At 33.1% G+C, this 16,590-nt stretch overlaps 4 protein-coding genes and 1 non-coding gene across 5 annotated transcripts; 4 read left to right on the forward strand and 1 right to left on the reverse strand.

Annotated features, from left to right (window-relative positions):
• The first annotated feature begins 330 nt into the window (after window positions 1-330).
• LOC122721323 (cytochrome b561 and DOMON domain-containing protein At5g47530-like) lies at window positions 331-1,940 on the forward strand. The gene is made up of 3 exons (XM_043948579.1): window positions 331-979; window positions 1,074-1,328; window positions 1,491-1,940. Exons 1-3 carry the CDS (start codon window positions 368-370, stop codon window positions 1,782-1,784), a joined length of 1,161 nt encoding a protein of 386 aa, XP_043804514.1. The 5' UTR covers window positions 331-367; the 3' UTR covers window positions 1,785-1,940.
• Window positions 1,941-3,462: 1,522 nt separating this feature from the next.
• On the forward strand, window positions 3,463-4,701 carry LOC110607943 (cytochrome b561 and DOMON domain-containing protein At5g47530). The gene has a single exon (XM_021747117.2). The coding sequence runs from the start codon at window positions 3,811-3,813 to the stop codon at window positions 4,372-4,374; it is 564 nt and encodes a 187-aa protein (XP_021602809.1). The 5' UTR covers window positions 3,463-3,810; the 3' UTR covers window positions 4,375-4,701.
• Window positions 4,702-11,981: 7,280 nt separating this feature from the next.
• Window positions 11,982-13,574, forward strand: LOC110607947 (cytochrome b561 and DOMON domain-containing protein At2g04850). Its single transcript, XM_021747121.2, has one exon. The coding sequence runs from the start codon at window positions 12,161-12,163 to the stop codon at window positions 13,376-13,378; it is 1,218 nt and encodes a 405-aa protein (XP_021602813.1). The 5' UTR covers window positions 11,982-12,160; the 3' UTR covers window positions 13,379-13,574.
• On the reverse strand, window positions 13,553-13,633 carry TRNAL-CAG. The gene has a single exon. It is a non-coding gene; the product is annotated as a tRNA-Leu (tRNA).
• A 249-nt stretch (window positions 13,634-13,882) lies between these two features.
• On the forward strand, window positions 13,883-16,346 carry LOC110607948 (thymidine kinase a). The gene is given in 4 exon segments (XM_043948631.1): window positions 13,883-14,627; window positions 14,713-14,863; window positions 15,428-15,549; window positions 15,983-16,346. Coding segments are annotated over 4 exon segments (786 nt in total). The 5' UTR covers window positions 13,883-14,409; the 3' UTR covers window positions 16,278-16,346.
• Window positions 16,347-16,590: the final 244 nt, after the last annotated feature.

Here is a 16,590-nt window from a genome sequence, read left to right on the forward strand (position 1 = left end):
TAGGTATCAAAATTAGCTGACTAGGCAATAGGCCAACACCCCAATGGGCTTTCTCGCCTGCTTCGCTGCTTCCACGGGAAACCAGATACCTTTACCTGCAATTTCCTTCTCCTTTTCCAATATTGATTTAAAATTATATAATTTTTTACTCTATTTTTCTACTTATTTTTTTTGTTATTTACCAATTTCCTTCTCCATATTCCAGGCGGAATTGGTCACAGAAACCTGCTTTCCAAGAAGCCTGCTTTTCCTAGTTGAATGCAACTAGGAGACTCCTCTATATATATAATACATCTCAAGTTCTGGATCCCTCAAGCCAAGATCAATCCAAAATATCTCTGCAATTGCTATCGCCTTTTTCACAGCCATGGCGAATTCTTGGGGAACTGTCTTGTTCTCTTGTGCTCTGCTTCTCTCCTTATTTGTTCCATCATCTTTGGCTCAAACATGCAGGGGCCATAGTTTCTCCAGCAATCAATTATTTACTTCCTGCAGCGATCTTCCTGTGTTGAGTTCTTTCCTCTATTGGAATCACCATCCAACGAACCTCACAGCTGATATTGCTTTTCGCAAGACTGGAGCATCCACAAACGGTTGGGTTGCATGGGCTCTCAATCCCAACGGCCAACAGATGGTGGGGTCACAGGCTATTCTGGCTTTTCACAACTCCAGCGGCGTCCCGACTGCTTATACCACCCCAATAACCAGCTTATCCCCGTCTATGCAACCTGGCGATTTGAGTTTTCAGGTCTCCAATCTTAAAGCAGAGTATTCAAATGGCGATATGATAATCTTTGCTACTCTGCATCTTACGAGTAGCCTGATATCGACCAACCAAGTGTGGCAGGAAGGTACCATGAGTGGAACTAGCTTTAATCCTCATGCCATGGATTCAGCAAACAAAGCATCAGTAGGGACCATTAATTTTGAGACTGGAGCAACAGTTGCAGGAACCGTCCGAACAAGCAGTAAGAAGAATGTAAGCAATCAAAGTCAATCAATTTCATTATAACTGAGTGATAACCAATAAAAGAATGGATTGTAATGGTGGTTTTCTATTGAAAAATTTTCAGGTTCATGGAGTACTAAACGCAGTGAGCTGGGGAATTCTGATGCCAATGGGAATAATGATAGCAAGATACTTGAAGGTGTTCAAGGTAGCAAACCCAGCTTGGTTTTATCTACATGCAGCTTGCCAATCATCTGCATATATCATTGGAGTTGCTGGATGGGGAACTGGTCTTAAACTCGGCAGCGATTCTCCTGGAATCAAATACAGCAAACACAGAAATATTGGCATAACCCTGTTTTGCTTTGCAACTCTTCAGGTAATTAATCTTTTCTTGTAGGTGTTTTTTTCTTTTTCTTTTTTTTTTTTGCCTAAAGAGTCAATCTTTGTGTCTTGTTAAATTCTTTATTTTATCTGCTAGATATAAGAATAAAAAAATTGTTAATGATATCTCTTAACAGAGGAATTAAACGGTGTGCAGGTATTTGCTCTGCTGTTGAGGCCAAAGCCAGATCACAAATACAGATTGTACTGGAACATCTACCACCATTCCATTGGATATGCAACCATCGCCCTTAGCATCATAAACATCTATGAGGGTTTTGACATTTTAGACCCAGAGAAGAAATGGAAAAAGATCTACACTGGAATTATCATATTCTTGGGTGCTGTTGCAGCTCTCCTGGAGGTTTCTACTTGGATCATTGTACTCAAAAGAAAGCAAACAGCCAGCTCCAATAAGCATGTCAATGGGACTAATGGATATGATGCTTAGGACATAGCTGACACTCTAGACTTCTCCTATCTTGGTTGTTTTTTTTTTCTATTCTTTATTATTGTTATTTTTTAGTTTACCCATATCTTTGTATAGGTTATTATTTGAGTTGGAGGTATTTTTGGGGTGATTTAAAAGTAGAGACTGGCTCAGGTGTAGTTTTCTTGTTATATACTCAAATATTCATTCCATTATTCACATTTGTTTACATTCCCTTCCAATATTGTTTCTATTCATTCTTATTATTAATTGATTAACTTTCAAATTAACATTTCATCACAATATTTATAATTATGAAAAAATTTCATATATTATTTTAAATCTGATTGTGTTTGTAAATTATCTAATTTCCAGATGGTGTTTGAACTTTTAGAATTGGATAATTCGTATCTCAACTCTTATTTTTTCAATCAAGTATCTAATTAATGAAAAATGAAAAATTATTTTTTTATAACTCTATTATTAAAATATATTTAAAAAATAATTATTATATTTTTTTTCTGTCAAAAATGGAATTTTTGATCCTAAATTAAATGGTTTGAGTAAACTAAGAATATATTTAATTTTGGATTATTCATTAATGATGGATGGCTGCTAATGTTCCCTGTTTTATTTCTCTACTAAAAATTCATTTGGCCATTTTGCAAAATCCTATTCAACACTCAGCACACTTCTATTTTATCACACCTACTTTATTATTTTTATTTTTATTTATCAGACATTCCAACCGTACTCTAATAAATATTTAAATTTTTAAAAAATATATTTTAAATACTTAAATTTAAAAAAAAAACTTTTAAATATCACTTTTAAAATCATGTATTTAAAAAATTACTTTTAAACACAATTTTAAAACCATAAATTTAATCATAAATTTATAAAATTACTTTAAACATAACTTTAAATTATAAATTTAGCAAAATTATATTTAAAAATAACTTTTTTTTTAAATTTAGGTATTTATTAGATCACGATTAAAATTAAAATGTATAATAGATAAAAATGTTAAAATTAGGATCATACATCTAACTTGAATAAATTTCCTTAAAAAAAGAGTGGAATATTCCAAAAAAATTCAACTGAATTTTCTTAGTCTTTCACATTTGCCTGAATTTTGCTGAGTAAACAAAGAACCAGTCAGCTCTGATGAAATAATCAAATCTTTAACAGCATTTACAGAACAAACAGGATAAAATATTCTGCTTCTTCCAGGACTAGCATTATTAGCAGCCATTCTGGACCTAAGCCTGCAAGCCAAAACCACCACATCAGCTCTGATGAAATATTCAAATTTCCCTGCTTTTCCTTGCATATTGTATTTTCTTACAAGTAAAAAAACATTTCTTGTCTGCTCTTGACTTGCTCTCTTCACCTGAAAGATTTCTTCTTCCTCACTCATCTTATCACATCTACATCTCCCATTTCCTATCTAACACACCAAGTCATGTGCATGTCATGAACTTGTTTTCTGGACAAAACATACTTTATACATCAATCATTAAACAAAAAATTCTAGAAAGATACATATCATATGCATTTCTTTTCCTAAACAAAACTGCAAGTTTCCTCCTATTCTCCAGGTGGTTTATCAGATAGTGTCCACCAATTTCCAGACATGGTATTGTCGAATTTGGATTCGGTTGGAAATGACACTGTTGCAGTATTGGAGAAAACACTTGCAAGAAAATTTTATAAACTCATCATAGAAAAAGAAGCAAACTTTCATGACTCTGTCATTACAATTAAATCCAACTATACTAACATGGCATGCAAAGGAACATTATAATTAACCAGTCAACAACCATAGACTATCTACTCGACCCCGCACCTATTAAAACGGACTCTAACAAGTGTTATCCCTCACCTATGGAATTGCTCCTGAAAATTCAGTTGCCTGAATCCTGAAAACTTGGTCTCCATCAAGTAATAACAGAAACAGACTTTCTTTGCCAAGCTGCAAACCTTTCTCTCCATTGCCGGCCAGGTGCACAATAGTCTGAGTAAGCCTTTGAACATCAATATCCCTATGGACATAGCCTCCAAACTCACATTGCTGGTTGGCATACTTCTCGCTTTGGTCCTACTCACCCATGCTCAATCATGCTCAAATTTTACCTTTCCAAATAACCAAGTCTTTGATTCCTGCATCGACCTTCCGTCGCTGCAAGCTCAACTCCACTGGAACTACTCTGCCTCCACAAGAAGCATTCACATAGCATACAAAACCAACCAAGCCCCTACGGGATGGATTGCATGGGCAATCAACCCAACTGGAACAGGCATGGTTGGATCACAGGCAGTAGTTGCTTTTCAAAATTCTGATGGAAGCATGACTGCTTATCCAACTCCAGTAACCAGTATGAACCCATCAATGCAACCTGATACTCTCAGCTTTAAGGTTTCCAACATCTCTGCAACCTATTATAACAATGAGATGACCATCTTTGCTATTGTTGGCCCACTAGAAAATGGAACTACTGTTAATCATGTCTGGCAGGCTGGTGATTCAGTTTCAAATGGCATCCCTCAGGCTCATGCACTTTCAGGACCAAATCTTCAATCAATGGGAAGAATAAGTTTTCTTTCATGATAGAAGCAGACAGTGGTAGAGGCCAGAATTCCAGCATGTCCACGCACATGTTTACCCCTCTGTGTCAGTATATCCACAAATATTCAAGAACTCTGGTCAGTTGTTCTGTCATCAACCTCATTATGAGTAAAATGTTTTTTGTCTTTGTAAGCAATATAATAGCTTATGTTCTGTGGATGTGTTTAATTTCAGAATGAATGGGAAAGGAGTCGAGTAGCTATTCAATGACTAATGAATAGCTATTCCTCACTTGCATTTGAAACTTGTACCTCAAAAATTTTACAAAATTTACTGTGTTTAATAATTATTATACAGTTTAAACTTTAATGAAAAGTTAGTGAAATTGCTATTCCACATTTAAATTTAAACCCAAGTTATTTGGCAATTATATTTCCATCCTGTTAAAAGCTATTTAGAGGGCAGCTTTGGTGTAGCAGTGAAGTTACTCCATTTTTACATGAAAGTCACAAGTTCAGGCCATAACCTCTGTGTAAAGCAGAGGTAAAATTGCGTACATCAACCCTTCCAGCCCACAAGTGTAAGATGCTTTGTGCAAGGCCACCCTTTTGTTTTTCAAAGCGATTTGTAAACTAAGTTAAACTTGTGCATCTAGAAATCTAAGGATATTCCACATAATAAGAAGTAAGAACACAGCACCAAACATTTCAACCAAGTAGTTTGATCTTAACAATCACATACTTTTAGCAATCAATCTAGGGCTACTAAAATAAATAAATAAACACTAGACATTTTAATATGCGGCATTAACATTAATGTAGAATTTATTAGAAGTAAATATAAAAAGTTGTTTATATAAATAAAAAATTATTATTTAGTTCCTATAATGTGGTAAAACTAACTAGTTAATCCTTATGTTTGCAAAAGTACACTAAATAGCCCTTGCACTTTTGAAAACTCAACTAAAAGGTCCTTCCTATTAATGTTTAACATTGTTACTGTTAGTTTTGCACTATTACCGTTAGCTTCTCTCTCACTTTTTACTGTACATATTAACAATAATAGTGCTAAAACTTAATGGGAGGGGCCTCTTAATACAATTTTCTAAACTACAAGGACTATTTAGTGTATTTATGAAAATATGGGAACTAACTTATTAGTTTTGTTATACTATAAGGACTAAATAATAATTTTCTCTTTATATAATTGACAAGTGAAAGGATTAACTATAATCACAAAAGGGAAAAAACATTGTAATTTTTCAACAATATGCCCAAAACTATATGTAACTATAAAAAAAACTGTGTGTTTTCATAATTTTTATCCCAATTTTTAATTCTGAATTTAATGTCATAATTTTTTTTGCACTTGTTGCAGTGGTAGCCAAAATTGATATTCATTGGCCAACTAAATATAAAACTCCAAATGTTTATGATAATTGTTATTTTATGGTAAAATGTTTTTAATTTTGGATATAAATTATAATTTAGTGCAAATTATTGTTAAATATTGAAATTAATTTAAAAAAATTTAAAATTCATTCACTCACTATAAGAATTTAACAAAATGCAAACAAAATTTATAAACGAATACAAATTATTCTAGCCTTTTTTTTTTATTAAGTAGAATTGATGTTCTCTACGCTATAAAACCAACACAGTTAAATACTTTAAAAAAAATTATCAATTATTTTATTATATAAATTCTCATATCACTTAAAAAAAAATTAAAGGACATAAATATTACTCCATTCTATTTATAGAATATGTTTCAGGATACATATGATATGATCTTAATAGTCTAGGAAAGTGACATCAGGAAATGACAAATTCCTACATTTGGCTTGCATTAAAATATTATTATATTTTTTCCAAAAAAAAAATATAATAATATTTTTAGTAAATTTATTTTTTTAAATTAGTGGGTTTCATATATTATAAATGTAAAATTTCAAAAATTATATAAAAGGGTGTTTTTAATATATCACACATATGATAGTCTTAGGTTTTTAATTTCTATATTTCAATCCTCTACTCAATAATAATAATAATAATAATAATAATAATAATAATAATAATAATAATAGTCTGATGTTTATTTTCAAGATTTATTCAACTTAGATTTTAGAAAAAAAAATCAGAAATTATTATGTATTTATATAAATAATTGTTCTATTTGAATGTTTATTATGGAGGTTAAAGAAATTAAAGTTGAAAATGAATAAAAGTAGGATTTAGTTTTAAATTAGTGATGGCTTTTTAAATAGATAGGGAAATTTTTTTGCTTTAAGCTCCATCTATTTTACAGAAATTTTTTTTAAAAAAATATTTTTCATATTTTTTTATTTAAAAAATTAATATAAAATATTTTTCTTATTAGTAGAAAAATTAAATTATTTTAAAGATAAAGTTGTTTTCTATAGTATTTTTATATATAAATTTAGTAATATATTTTATTTTTAAATTAAAATTAAATAATAAAAAATAAGTTATTTTATTAAAAAATATTTTTCATATAAAATAATTTCCATGATATAAATTATTTCTACAAATAAATGGGGACTAAATATCTTTTATTTTTTTGCATATTCAAGTTTTTGAAATAATTTATATGATGTTTAAAATTTTTTATGTCCAAAACAAGTTTTCAAAGTATAAATAATTCAAATAAATTTTTACAAAGACAAATTATTTGAATTATTTTTAAATATAAAAAATAGGAAAAAATCTTTAAATTAGAAATGTAACGACCCGGAAATCGGACCGCTACCGGCGCTAGGATCCAGGTCGGCTTAAGGCCGCCGGAACCCGTAGCAAGCCTGACATAAAACTTGTAAACATGTTTTAATCCCATACATGATCAAGAATATACATAAAAATTAAAACTTTTCTTTTATACATTCTCTCATACACCAAACTCAACATGTGCATGCACTGAACATAAACATAACTATAAACATTGACCCCTCTTTGGGATCTCACCAAAGCCCCAATGGGTGACATAACATGCGTTGAGTTGGTTTACATATACATCATAAAACATCTGAGATCATGTATTAAAAGGGATAACAATACTCTATGGTCAAGCACACCTCTAACATCCAAGAACATTTTTACATTACATTACATTTCTATACTGTACTTATACATAATATCTCAACATTTTTCATGTCCACACTATCTATTACAAAACCAAGACTTCATTACTCTTGCTGACCTCCTGGTCTACCCTGTACCTGCAAACCTGGGAGTTAAGGGAGAGGGGTGAGCTATAAAGCCCAGTGAGCAGAATAATCAAACATTTAAAACATATGGTAACATGGAATGCATCATATCACAATCATATCACATCAAGGATGAAGTTGTCACCAATAGTCCTCTACCTGGTCCAACTGTGCCAGGGGCGTAGAATGAGTCTCACTGGTCTTTCTCTTACATAACATAGCATAACATAACATTCCAACTGTGCCAGGGGCGTAGAATGGGCCTCACTGGTCTTTCTCTTACATGGTGCCAGGGGCGTAGAATGGGCCTCACTGGTCTTCCGTATTGTATCATCATCATATCGTGACATATGAGGACTAAAGGATCATTCAACATTCATCCGCATCATCAACATATTATGCAATGCAACATATTCGTGAGTTCTAATGCAAGCACCCTATTATATCTCATGGCATTCATGATGCGTGAATCATGCTAAAACTGGTTTATTTATTTTAAAGCATAAGAGTTATTCCACTCACCTCTGGCTAGCTCTGACAGACACGGAAACAGCTGAACTCACTGCTGAGGTCCTCGGGTCCGAACCTACACAGGTGGACTCAAATGAGGAACCAAACATACATGAACATGACTCTGGAATACTCCCCAAAAACCCCCTAAAAACACCTCAAAACATTCATGGAATACATGCAAAGGAAGGCTGAACAGGGCACTTTCGGCGGCAAGTTCGGCGGCCGAAAGTCCCTCCAGAGCCGAAAGTCAGGCAGGTTCGGCGGCCGAAACTCCCAGACAGAGACGAAACTCATGCATGTTCGGCGGCACTTTCGGCGGCCGAAACTGCCCTCCAGAGACGAAAGTCCTCTTTCGGGGGCAGGCTTCGGCAGCCGAAGGCTGCTTCCACAAGCGGGTTCGGCGGCCGAAAGTTCCTTCGGCGGCCGAACCTGAGTTTCTCCAAAGTGGCAGAAACTCAGCTCCAACATGCACAAACGCCTCCCAAACCTTTCAAACATGCATAAACCTATTCTACAACACTCCCAAACATACACAAACAAGCATACAAGCTCATAGGGGTCTCAAACTAGCCTAAACCCCAACTACAATACATCAAACATACCCACATTGCTCAAAAACACTCATTAAACCCATAAACTCAAAACAACCTAAACATGCATTTCTACTTCATGAAACAACTTATAACTTGTTTAAAACATAAAGTGAGCTCAAGATCGGCCCTTACCTCTTGAAGATCGAGAGGAAAACGACCCATGCTCGGAGATGGGAGAGATTTGAGTTTCTTGAACCTCAAAGCTCTAAAACTCGCTTTATACTTGAAAATCTTCAAAACAAAGTGAAAACTAGTGAAAATCGTGAAAGATTTGAAGGAAGAAACTCAAGATCAGTGAGGGACAGCGGAGAGCTCACCTTGGCTGAAAGTAGGGAGAAAAACTCGCCCGTTTTCGGCTAAGGGACCCCTTTATAGGTGGCTGACCAGGCCACATTCGGGAGCCGAACGTGCCTCCGCATGCATGCCATGTTCAGCGGCCGAACATAAGGTTTGGCGGCCGAACCTGGGCTTCCCTCACTTATGCTTTCGGGGGCCTAAAGCACTCCCGAAGTGCATGCATGTTCGGCGGCCGAACTTGAGGTTCGGCGGCCGAACCTGGGTCTTCCTCCAAGATTATTTTCATGCAAAAACTCATTTCCTTTTTACGTAAAACCATGAAATACATTGAAACATTTTATGAAAACATGTTTCTACCCTACTAGAGACTTCCGACATCCGAGATTCCACCAGAGGATAGGAATTCCGATACCGAAATCTAGCCGGGTATTACAAGAAAGAAGTTCTAAACGATAATATAAGATAAATGAGTTTTAATACAAAAATTTTTTAAATTAAAAATTCTTTAAATTAGAAAGAATTGATTTCGTTTGCTTTAAACAAAATAAATGACAAAAAAAAAAAGTTAACTTCACTTCTTGAAAAATTCTTTATCTCAAATATAAAACTAATAAAAAAATAAAAAAATTTATTATTTAATATTCATAGAATAAAAAAATTATTAATTAATCACTCCATTTTAAAAATTATATTAAAATATTTATAAAATTTTTAAAAACATTTACTAATTAATCATTTTATTATTTTTAACAATTAAATATCATATTATTTAATTTTTATAGTATAAAAAAATTTGTTAAGTGATTTTTCAATTTTATAAAACTGTCTATTAATTAGTGTTTCATTGGGATATTTTAAAATTTTTTATACAATTATAATTAATGGTGGAATTAATTACTAGATTTAAAATATAACCTTTATTAATAAATTTATATATAGTTTTTTTAAAAAGAGAAAATTATTTTTTTAAATAATTTATTTTTTTAATTAAAAAATAATTTTTATTGATTACTTTTTTTAAATATTTCGAAGGTCATAAAATATAAAAAAATATTTTTTTAATATTTTGCATAAAATAAAGGGAGTGTAAAATTTTTTTTTTTTTTGAAATTATTTTTGGTAAATCACCTGTCATCTTCATTAGCTTATTGATTGTGTTTGCTTTTGCAATTTTGGAAAAAGTGAATATAAAATGTAGGTGTAAGAAAATTTCTTTTTTATATATACACACTCTCAATTAATAAATAAATAATAAATAATAAATAAAATAAAATTATTATAAATTTCACATTTAATTATATTTTTTTAAAGCAAATAAAATTTCATCAAATAAAAAGAAATATTATTTCAAACAAAAATGATTATGCAAATAGATTCTCTAGCCAAAGTATGAGCAAATAGAATAGTATTTAGACAAATTTATCTAACAAAAATATTAGTTTTAGGGTCTAACAAAAATTTACAATCATTCAAAATCAAAGCCCTGCATAAGATAATTTAGCAAAAATGTTACTCCTTCTTTCTTGTCTCTCGAGTATAAATCATTAAAGTCTCCCGAATAAAGCCACGAAAGAGAGTTTTTGCGAGATAAAGATCGAATAATATTTCAAAACTGACATCATCGTTGCAATTTCGAAAACCCATAATAACTAATAAACTTCCATGGAACATTATCTTTCGAAACAACTGAATCAATAAAATTTGAAGAAAAACCAAACAAACACATGACTTTCCCATATTAACGAAAAATCTCCTCTCAATCATTATCTATCGACTGAGAATCAACTATCAAAATATAAAAAATTATGAAAAAATTTCATACGAGAACTAAGGGTTTTTGTTTTCATCAAAAATAAAATGTCTGACTTGTAACTAGTAACAAAATCTTTCAATGCATTAACTGTCTGAGAATTACCGAGTTCTCGACAGTTCCAATACAGGACGATCATTGCATTTAGCTATTCTGACCTTTGACGGGATGAGCCGCTTCATTGTTGTCTGTCAAATTAACATTTCTTATATTTTCAAAATCAACATTATTAAAAAATCGAAACAAATATCTTTTTGCCTCTAATTCCATAATAGATACATCTCTAAAGGATGCTATAAATCTGCTAAAAAGATCTGCATATTCTGAAAATTGATTGAATTATATATGAAAAACATCCCCACCATATAAAAATCATAAGCGACGATCGAAATATCTCTGAAATTCTTAATAGGGACAACAACATATTCTTTTTTATCGATATTCAATTGACGCAGATTGTCTTCCATGGAAAGAGGAAAGAAGAAATTAAGTTTAAGAAATAGAAAAATATGAAAGTATCGAGTTATATATAATACTAAATTTAATTTTTAAAGAAGTTACCTTTTTTTTGAAATTTCACATTTAATTCTATTATATTGATTAAATACAAATACATATAATAAATGTAAGAAATATTTGGAAAATTGATAATACCCAATTTACCCTCTTAAACACATTCTGTATAATAATTTCCATCGAGAACCATTTTTTTTTATATACACACACAAAAAACTTTAGTTTCAATTTCTTTTTTTTTTGCATGGGATGGTACAGAATATATACTTATTAGTATATTTTAAAATTATATAAAAATAAACTTTTTTTTGAATCGAATATAAAAATAAACTTTAACATGTATAAATTGATTTAACTATCATATCCATAAGTTGAAAATTATAAATATTATTATAATAAAATAGTTGTACACACTATTTATTTGATTCTTTAAATGTTAAATCTATATCTTTCTACTTTGAATTTCAAATGCTAATAAATTTTATTCTCTTAATTATGCCATTTGGCATCTTTTCAATTATAGTAAAAGTGCCAAGCATTATTTTAATATTCATATCTAAATATTTTTGCTAATATAGATATAGACTTGAAAGACAAGCAAAGCAAAGTAACACAGTTGATGATGAGGTCCCCCACTGAAAATAATCCTCCTTTAAATTCATCAACAACACAATCAAACAAATTCAACACTTCATCTTCACATCCACCGAAACTACCACTTCAATTTTCCTTTTCTTCTAAGCTAAGCACTAAAAGCAAAAAACACCATTTTCTCATTATACTAGCTAGCCTCCATCTCACTCATTCATTCCCCACAAAACTCATTATTACCACCACACACATAAATCTCACACACATAAGCTTGTGTCCTCTTCCATGTCTGATTTTCTCACCATGCTTTTCATTTTCCTCTCCTTTCTCTTCTTCTCCAATGGCCACCTTGCTTTTTCTGCTCACTGCACCACCATCTCTTCTTCTAAAACCTTTGAAAAATGTATGACGCTTCCTACTCAGCAAGCTTCGATGGCTTGGACCTTTCATGCCCACAATTCCACTCTAGATCTTGTTTTCTCTGGGACCTTTATTTCACCTTCTGGCTGGGTTGGCTGGGGAATCAATCCTACCTCCGCTGAAATGACTGGCACTCGTGCTTTAATTGCCTTTCCAGATCCAAATTCTGGCCAACTTGTTGTATTGCCTTACATTTTGGACCCGACTGTTAAGCTGCAAAAATCGCCACTACTCTCTCGTCCTTTAGATATCCACCTTCTCTCCTCCTCTGCCACGCTCTACGGTGGCAAACTGGCCACCATACATAACGGTGCTGCTGTTCAAATATATGCAACACTAAAAGTAGCACCAAACAAAACTAAGATTCACTTTGTGTGGAACCGTGGCCTATATGTCCAAGGCTACTCCCCAACCATCCATCCGACGACTTCCAATGACTTATCTTCGATTGCCACCATTGATGTCTTGTCAGGCTTCACTGCTGCTCACAAAAACGACATAAAGACATGGAAAATAGCACACGGAATCCTAAACGCTGTGTCGTGGGGTGTTTTATTGCCAACTGGGGTTGTCACTGCAAGATATTTGCGACACATTCAAGCATTAGGGCCAGCTTGGTTCTATGCTCATGCAGGAATACAACTCTCTGGATTCTTTTTAGGAACTGTGGGATTTGCAATTGGAATAAAGCTTGGAGAATTATCACCTGGGGTTGTTTATAGTCTCCACAGGAAGCTTGGATTTGCAGTGTTCTGCTTGGGGGCTCTGCAGACGCTGGCACTATTGTTCAGGCCGAAGACCACAAACAAGTATAGAAAATATTGGAAATCTTACCACCATTTTGTTGGGTATGCTTGCGTGGTGATGGGAGTTGTGAATGTTTTTCAAGGATTTGAAGTGATTGGAGAGAGCAGATCATATGCTAAGCTGGGGTATTGCTTATGCTTGTCTACGTTGGTGGGTACTTGCATAGCTTTGGAGGTGAATTCTTGGGTGATTTTCTGTAGAAAATCTAAGGAAGAGAAGCTGAGAAGAGAAGGATTGATTTGTGGGTCTGATAAAGGAAGTGGAACTCACAGTTGATGAAAAAGACCAATATAAAAATGAGAAGTTTATGCCTAAATTGATTCTATTTTTTCCCAATTTTTGTAGGAATCTGAATTTTGTCTTTGAATTTCAGAATTTGATCGATGTCATTGATCCTGTATTTTGGGTTTTTCTTATGCTAATTGTAATTACGGGAAAAAGAAAATTTGATGTCAAGAATGGGATTCGAACCCATGCCCTTTCGGACCAGTACCTGAAACTGGCGCCTTAGACCAACTCGGCCATCTTGACCCTATGATAGGCGTCGCACTTAAATACTATAACATATTATCTAATTAAAATCAAAATATCCTGTGGATTATGAGTTATAATATAATTAATAGAAATAAAATATTATATAATTATTAATTAAAATATGAAAAATATATAATAGTTATTATTGTAAACATAATAAAATAACTTAATTTTAATAAAAAAAAAACATTAACTATGACAATATGTATTAATAAAATTATTAGTTGATATATTAATGAATAAAAATTCCGTAACCAAAGTAAAAGACAACAGAGCCATTAATCAAAATCAATGACAACAATTCTGAGCTCGTGCAGCAAGCAATCTTTGTGCTTTGGGGAGTCTGGAAATGCCGAATTGCTCTTCTGTTTCGCCATGAGTTGCAGGATGTCCAGGCTGTTATCAAGAATACAGTGGGTTCTCTGGATGAGTTCAAACAGGCTTCCAGCTCCATGGTTTTAACTCAGCAGCGGTTATCTCAACAGGTCAGCTGGACACCTCTGCTTATCAATGTCTTCAAAGCCAACTTTGATGCAGCCTTAGACCATGGCCATAAACGCTGCTCCATTGGAGTGGTCATCCCACATCATAGAGGCAATATTTTTGGCTGGCGGCGTAATTTCTTCTTCAATTTGACATGTCCATTATCACTATATTTTTTTTGGCGAAGCACTACCACTTATCTTCAATTTTTACACCTTCCCTCCAAAATCACAAACCCTTAAAATTCAATTCATTCCCTCCAATTTTTCAAAACCCATCTCTCAATTCTCATGAAATCTTCTCCCCCACGTCAACATCACTGCAAATCCTCCAATTTCTTCTCTCTAAATCAGCAGTTTCACTCTCTCTTTAGCTCCTTTATGTCATTGAGCTCCATGGACAGACGCTGCAAGCCAGCTGGTGAGATTCATGTCATTGTGGGCCCCATGTTCGCGGGCAAAACTACTGCTCTCCTACGTCGAATCAAGTCCGAAAGCAACAGTGGCAGGTTTATTATTTTGGGTTTTTTAATCACTTGTTTTGATTTTATTTTTCCTTGTTTAAGTTCAATTGGTGAAATTCTTTGCATGTAGAAATGTGGCGATGATCAAATCGAGCAAGGACACAAGATATGCTAATGATTCGCTGGTTACTCATGATGGATTAAAGTTTCCATGCTGGGCTTTGCCTGATCTGTCTTCCTTTCAACATAAGCTTGGGGATGATGCTTATCTAAAGTAAACTGTTTTTTTAACAGACCCACAAATGAAGTACTCGTTTTACTTCATGTATGATGAATGTTGACTACATGATGCTTACCCCTTCTGTTAAAAGCATTTCTTTTTTGGCTTTTACTGATTTAATTGTGCCTAATAGAATTGAGCAAGGATTTTGTCTACTGATTTTATGAGTTGGAAGATGCTTGAAACACATGTGACTGGTTTGCTTTTGGTTTTCATTTAAACAATTAGAAAGATGTGGGGGAAAAAATCTACAAAGGAAGTTATAGAGAAATAAACTCAATTGCAGAGCTCCTTTTCCCATTTTTACAAACTTTGAGTAGAACTGAAGACAGGTAGAAGCATCATCCAGATCCTGGGTCATGTCATACAAAATAGTCAAAATTCTGTTACTGTAAGAGCAATCTAATAACGGACTAATACAGATATTAAATTACTGGAACTGTTTAGATTACATACACATACACATATACTGGTATTGCTGCTCAGAATTAGTTGTGCAAGTTCAAATGAACTGGCAGGGTTATGTTTTTTTCCTTGCCTTCTCATTACCTCACTTTGTCGGCAGATTGACGTCATTTGTATTGATGAAGCTCAATTTTTTGATGACCTTTATGATTTCTGCTGCAAGGCTGCTGATCATGATGAGAAAACTATAATTGTAGCAGGGCTTGATGGGGATTATTTAAGGTACTGTTGATACATATGAATATTCAGTATTGTCATAATTTCCAATAACCACTCACTGGCTATTTTGAAATGCATACTGCGTGTTACAGTATAGTTCTTTCAATCATGGGTGAATTTCAGTATTTGCTGTAGTAGTTCACATGAATTTAAAATGTATAGTTTTTGCAATTTTAGGGTTCTTGCATTATGCAAACTTGATGCTTTCTTTTTGTTGGATCTCCAATAAGTTCATATTGTGAAATAAAGAGTTATTTTAACTGTTGAATAGATATGGTGTATTTTACAGTCGATTGTGCTTAAACCATTGATTATTTTATCTGGGTCATTGATGCCGGTTACTTGACCATTAACGCCACACTTGAACCTTATTGATGCCTCCTTTTCTTTATGCAAACATTGATTCACATTGAGATAAAACTCATTCGATTGGCAGGAGGAGCTTTGGATCTGTGCTTGACATTATTCCTCCCGCTGATACTATAACCAAGCTGACTGCACGAAGTGAACTTTGTGGAAAACGAGCCTTCTTTACTTTAAGGAAGACAGTAGGGACCCAGACAGAATTAATTGGTGGGTCTGATGTCTATATGCCTGTCTGTCGCCAACATTATATTAATGGACAAGTAGTCATGGAAGCTGCAAGGAGTGTCCTGGAATCATGTAAAGTTCAGCCTGACTCTCATGCTGATTTTGCTGCAGTTGTGTGGTTAAAATTTCTCACTGATTAACAGGCTAATATATATGTTATCTTAGACTTCTACTTTATAGCTATATAGTTTTTTGATCTGCTTAGCTTGTAACTTCTGTGGTTTTGTTGAACTTCGTTCAAATTATACTCGCATTATGTATATGGTATAAATAGAATAGAATGACTTCCTCATAGAATGGCTTGGTCCATTGTATAGAGGTTGAAATTTGCTAATTAGAGTTAAATCCTTTCAGATTATAAAAAATATAAAAATAGTTTAATAGTTTTTAAAATAATATATTTTAGTTTTGGGAGATTTACAATTTAGTCCTTGGGTATTACCATTATTAACA

This window comes from Manihot esculenta, chromosome 12 (assembly GCF_001659605.2).
Source record: "Manihot esculenta cultivar AM560-2 chromosome 12, M.esculenta_v8, whole genome shotgun sequence".
Lineage (NCBI taxonomy): Eukaryota > Viridiplantae > Streptophyta > Magnoliopsida > Malpighiales > Euphorbiaceae > Manihot > Manihot esculenta.

Coding starts and splice junctions, on each gene's coding strand:
- LOC110607947 (XM_021747121.2), top strand. CDS start 12,161: ATGTCTGATTTTCTCACCATGCTTTTCATTTTCCTCTCCTTTCTCTTC.
- LOC110607943 (XM_021747117.2), top strand. CDS start 3,811: ATGGACATAGCCTCCAAACTCACATTGCTGGTTGGCATACTTCTCGCT.
- LOC122721323 (XM_043948579.1), top strand. CDS start 368: ATGGCGAATTCTTGGGGAACTGTCTTGTTCTCTTGTGCTCTGCTTCTC. Junction 980..1,073: donor GAACAAGCAGTAAGAAGAAT/GTAAGCAATCAA, acceptor AAAAATTTTCAG/GTTCATGGAGTACTAAACGC. Junction 1,329..1,490: donor TTTGCTTTGCAACTCTTCAG/GTAATTAATCTT, acceptor AACGGTGTGCAG/GTATTTGCTCTGCTGTTGAG.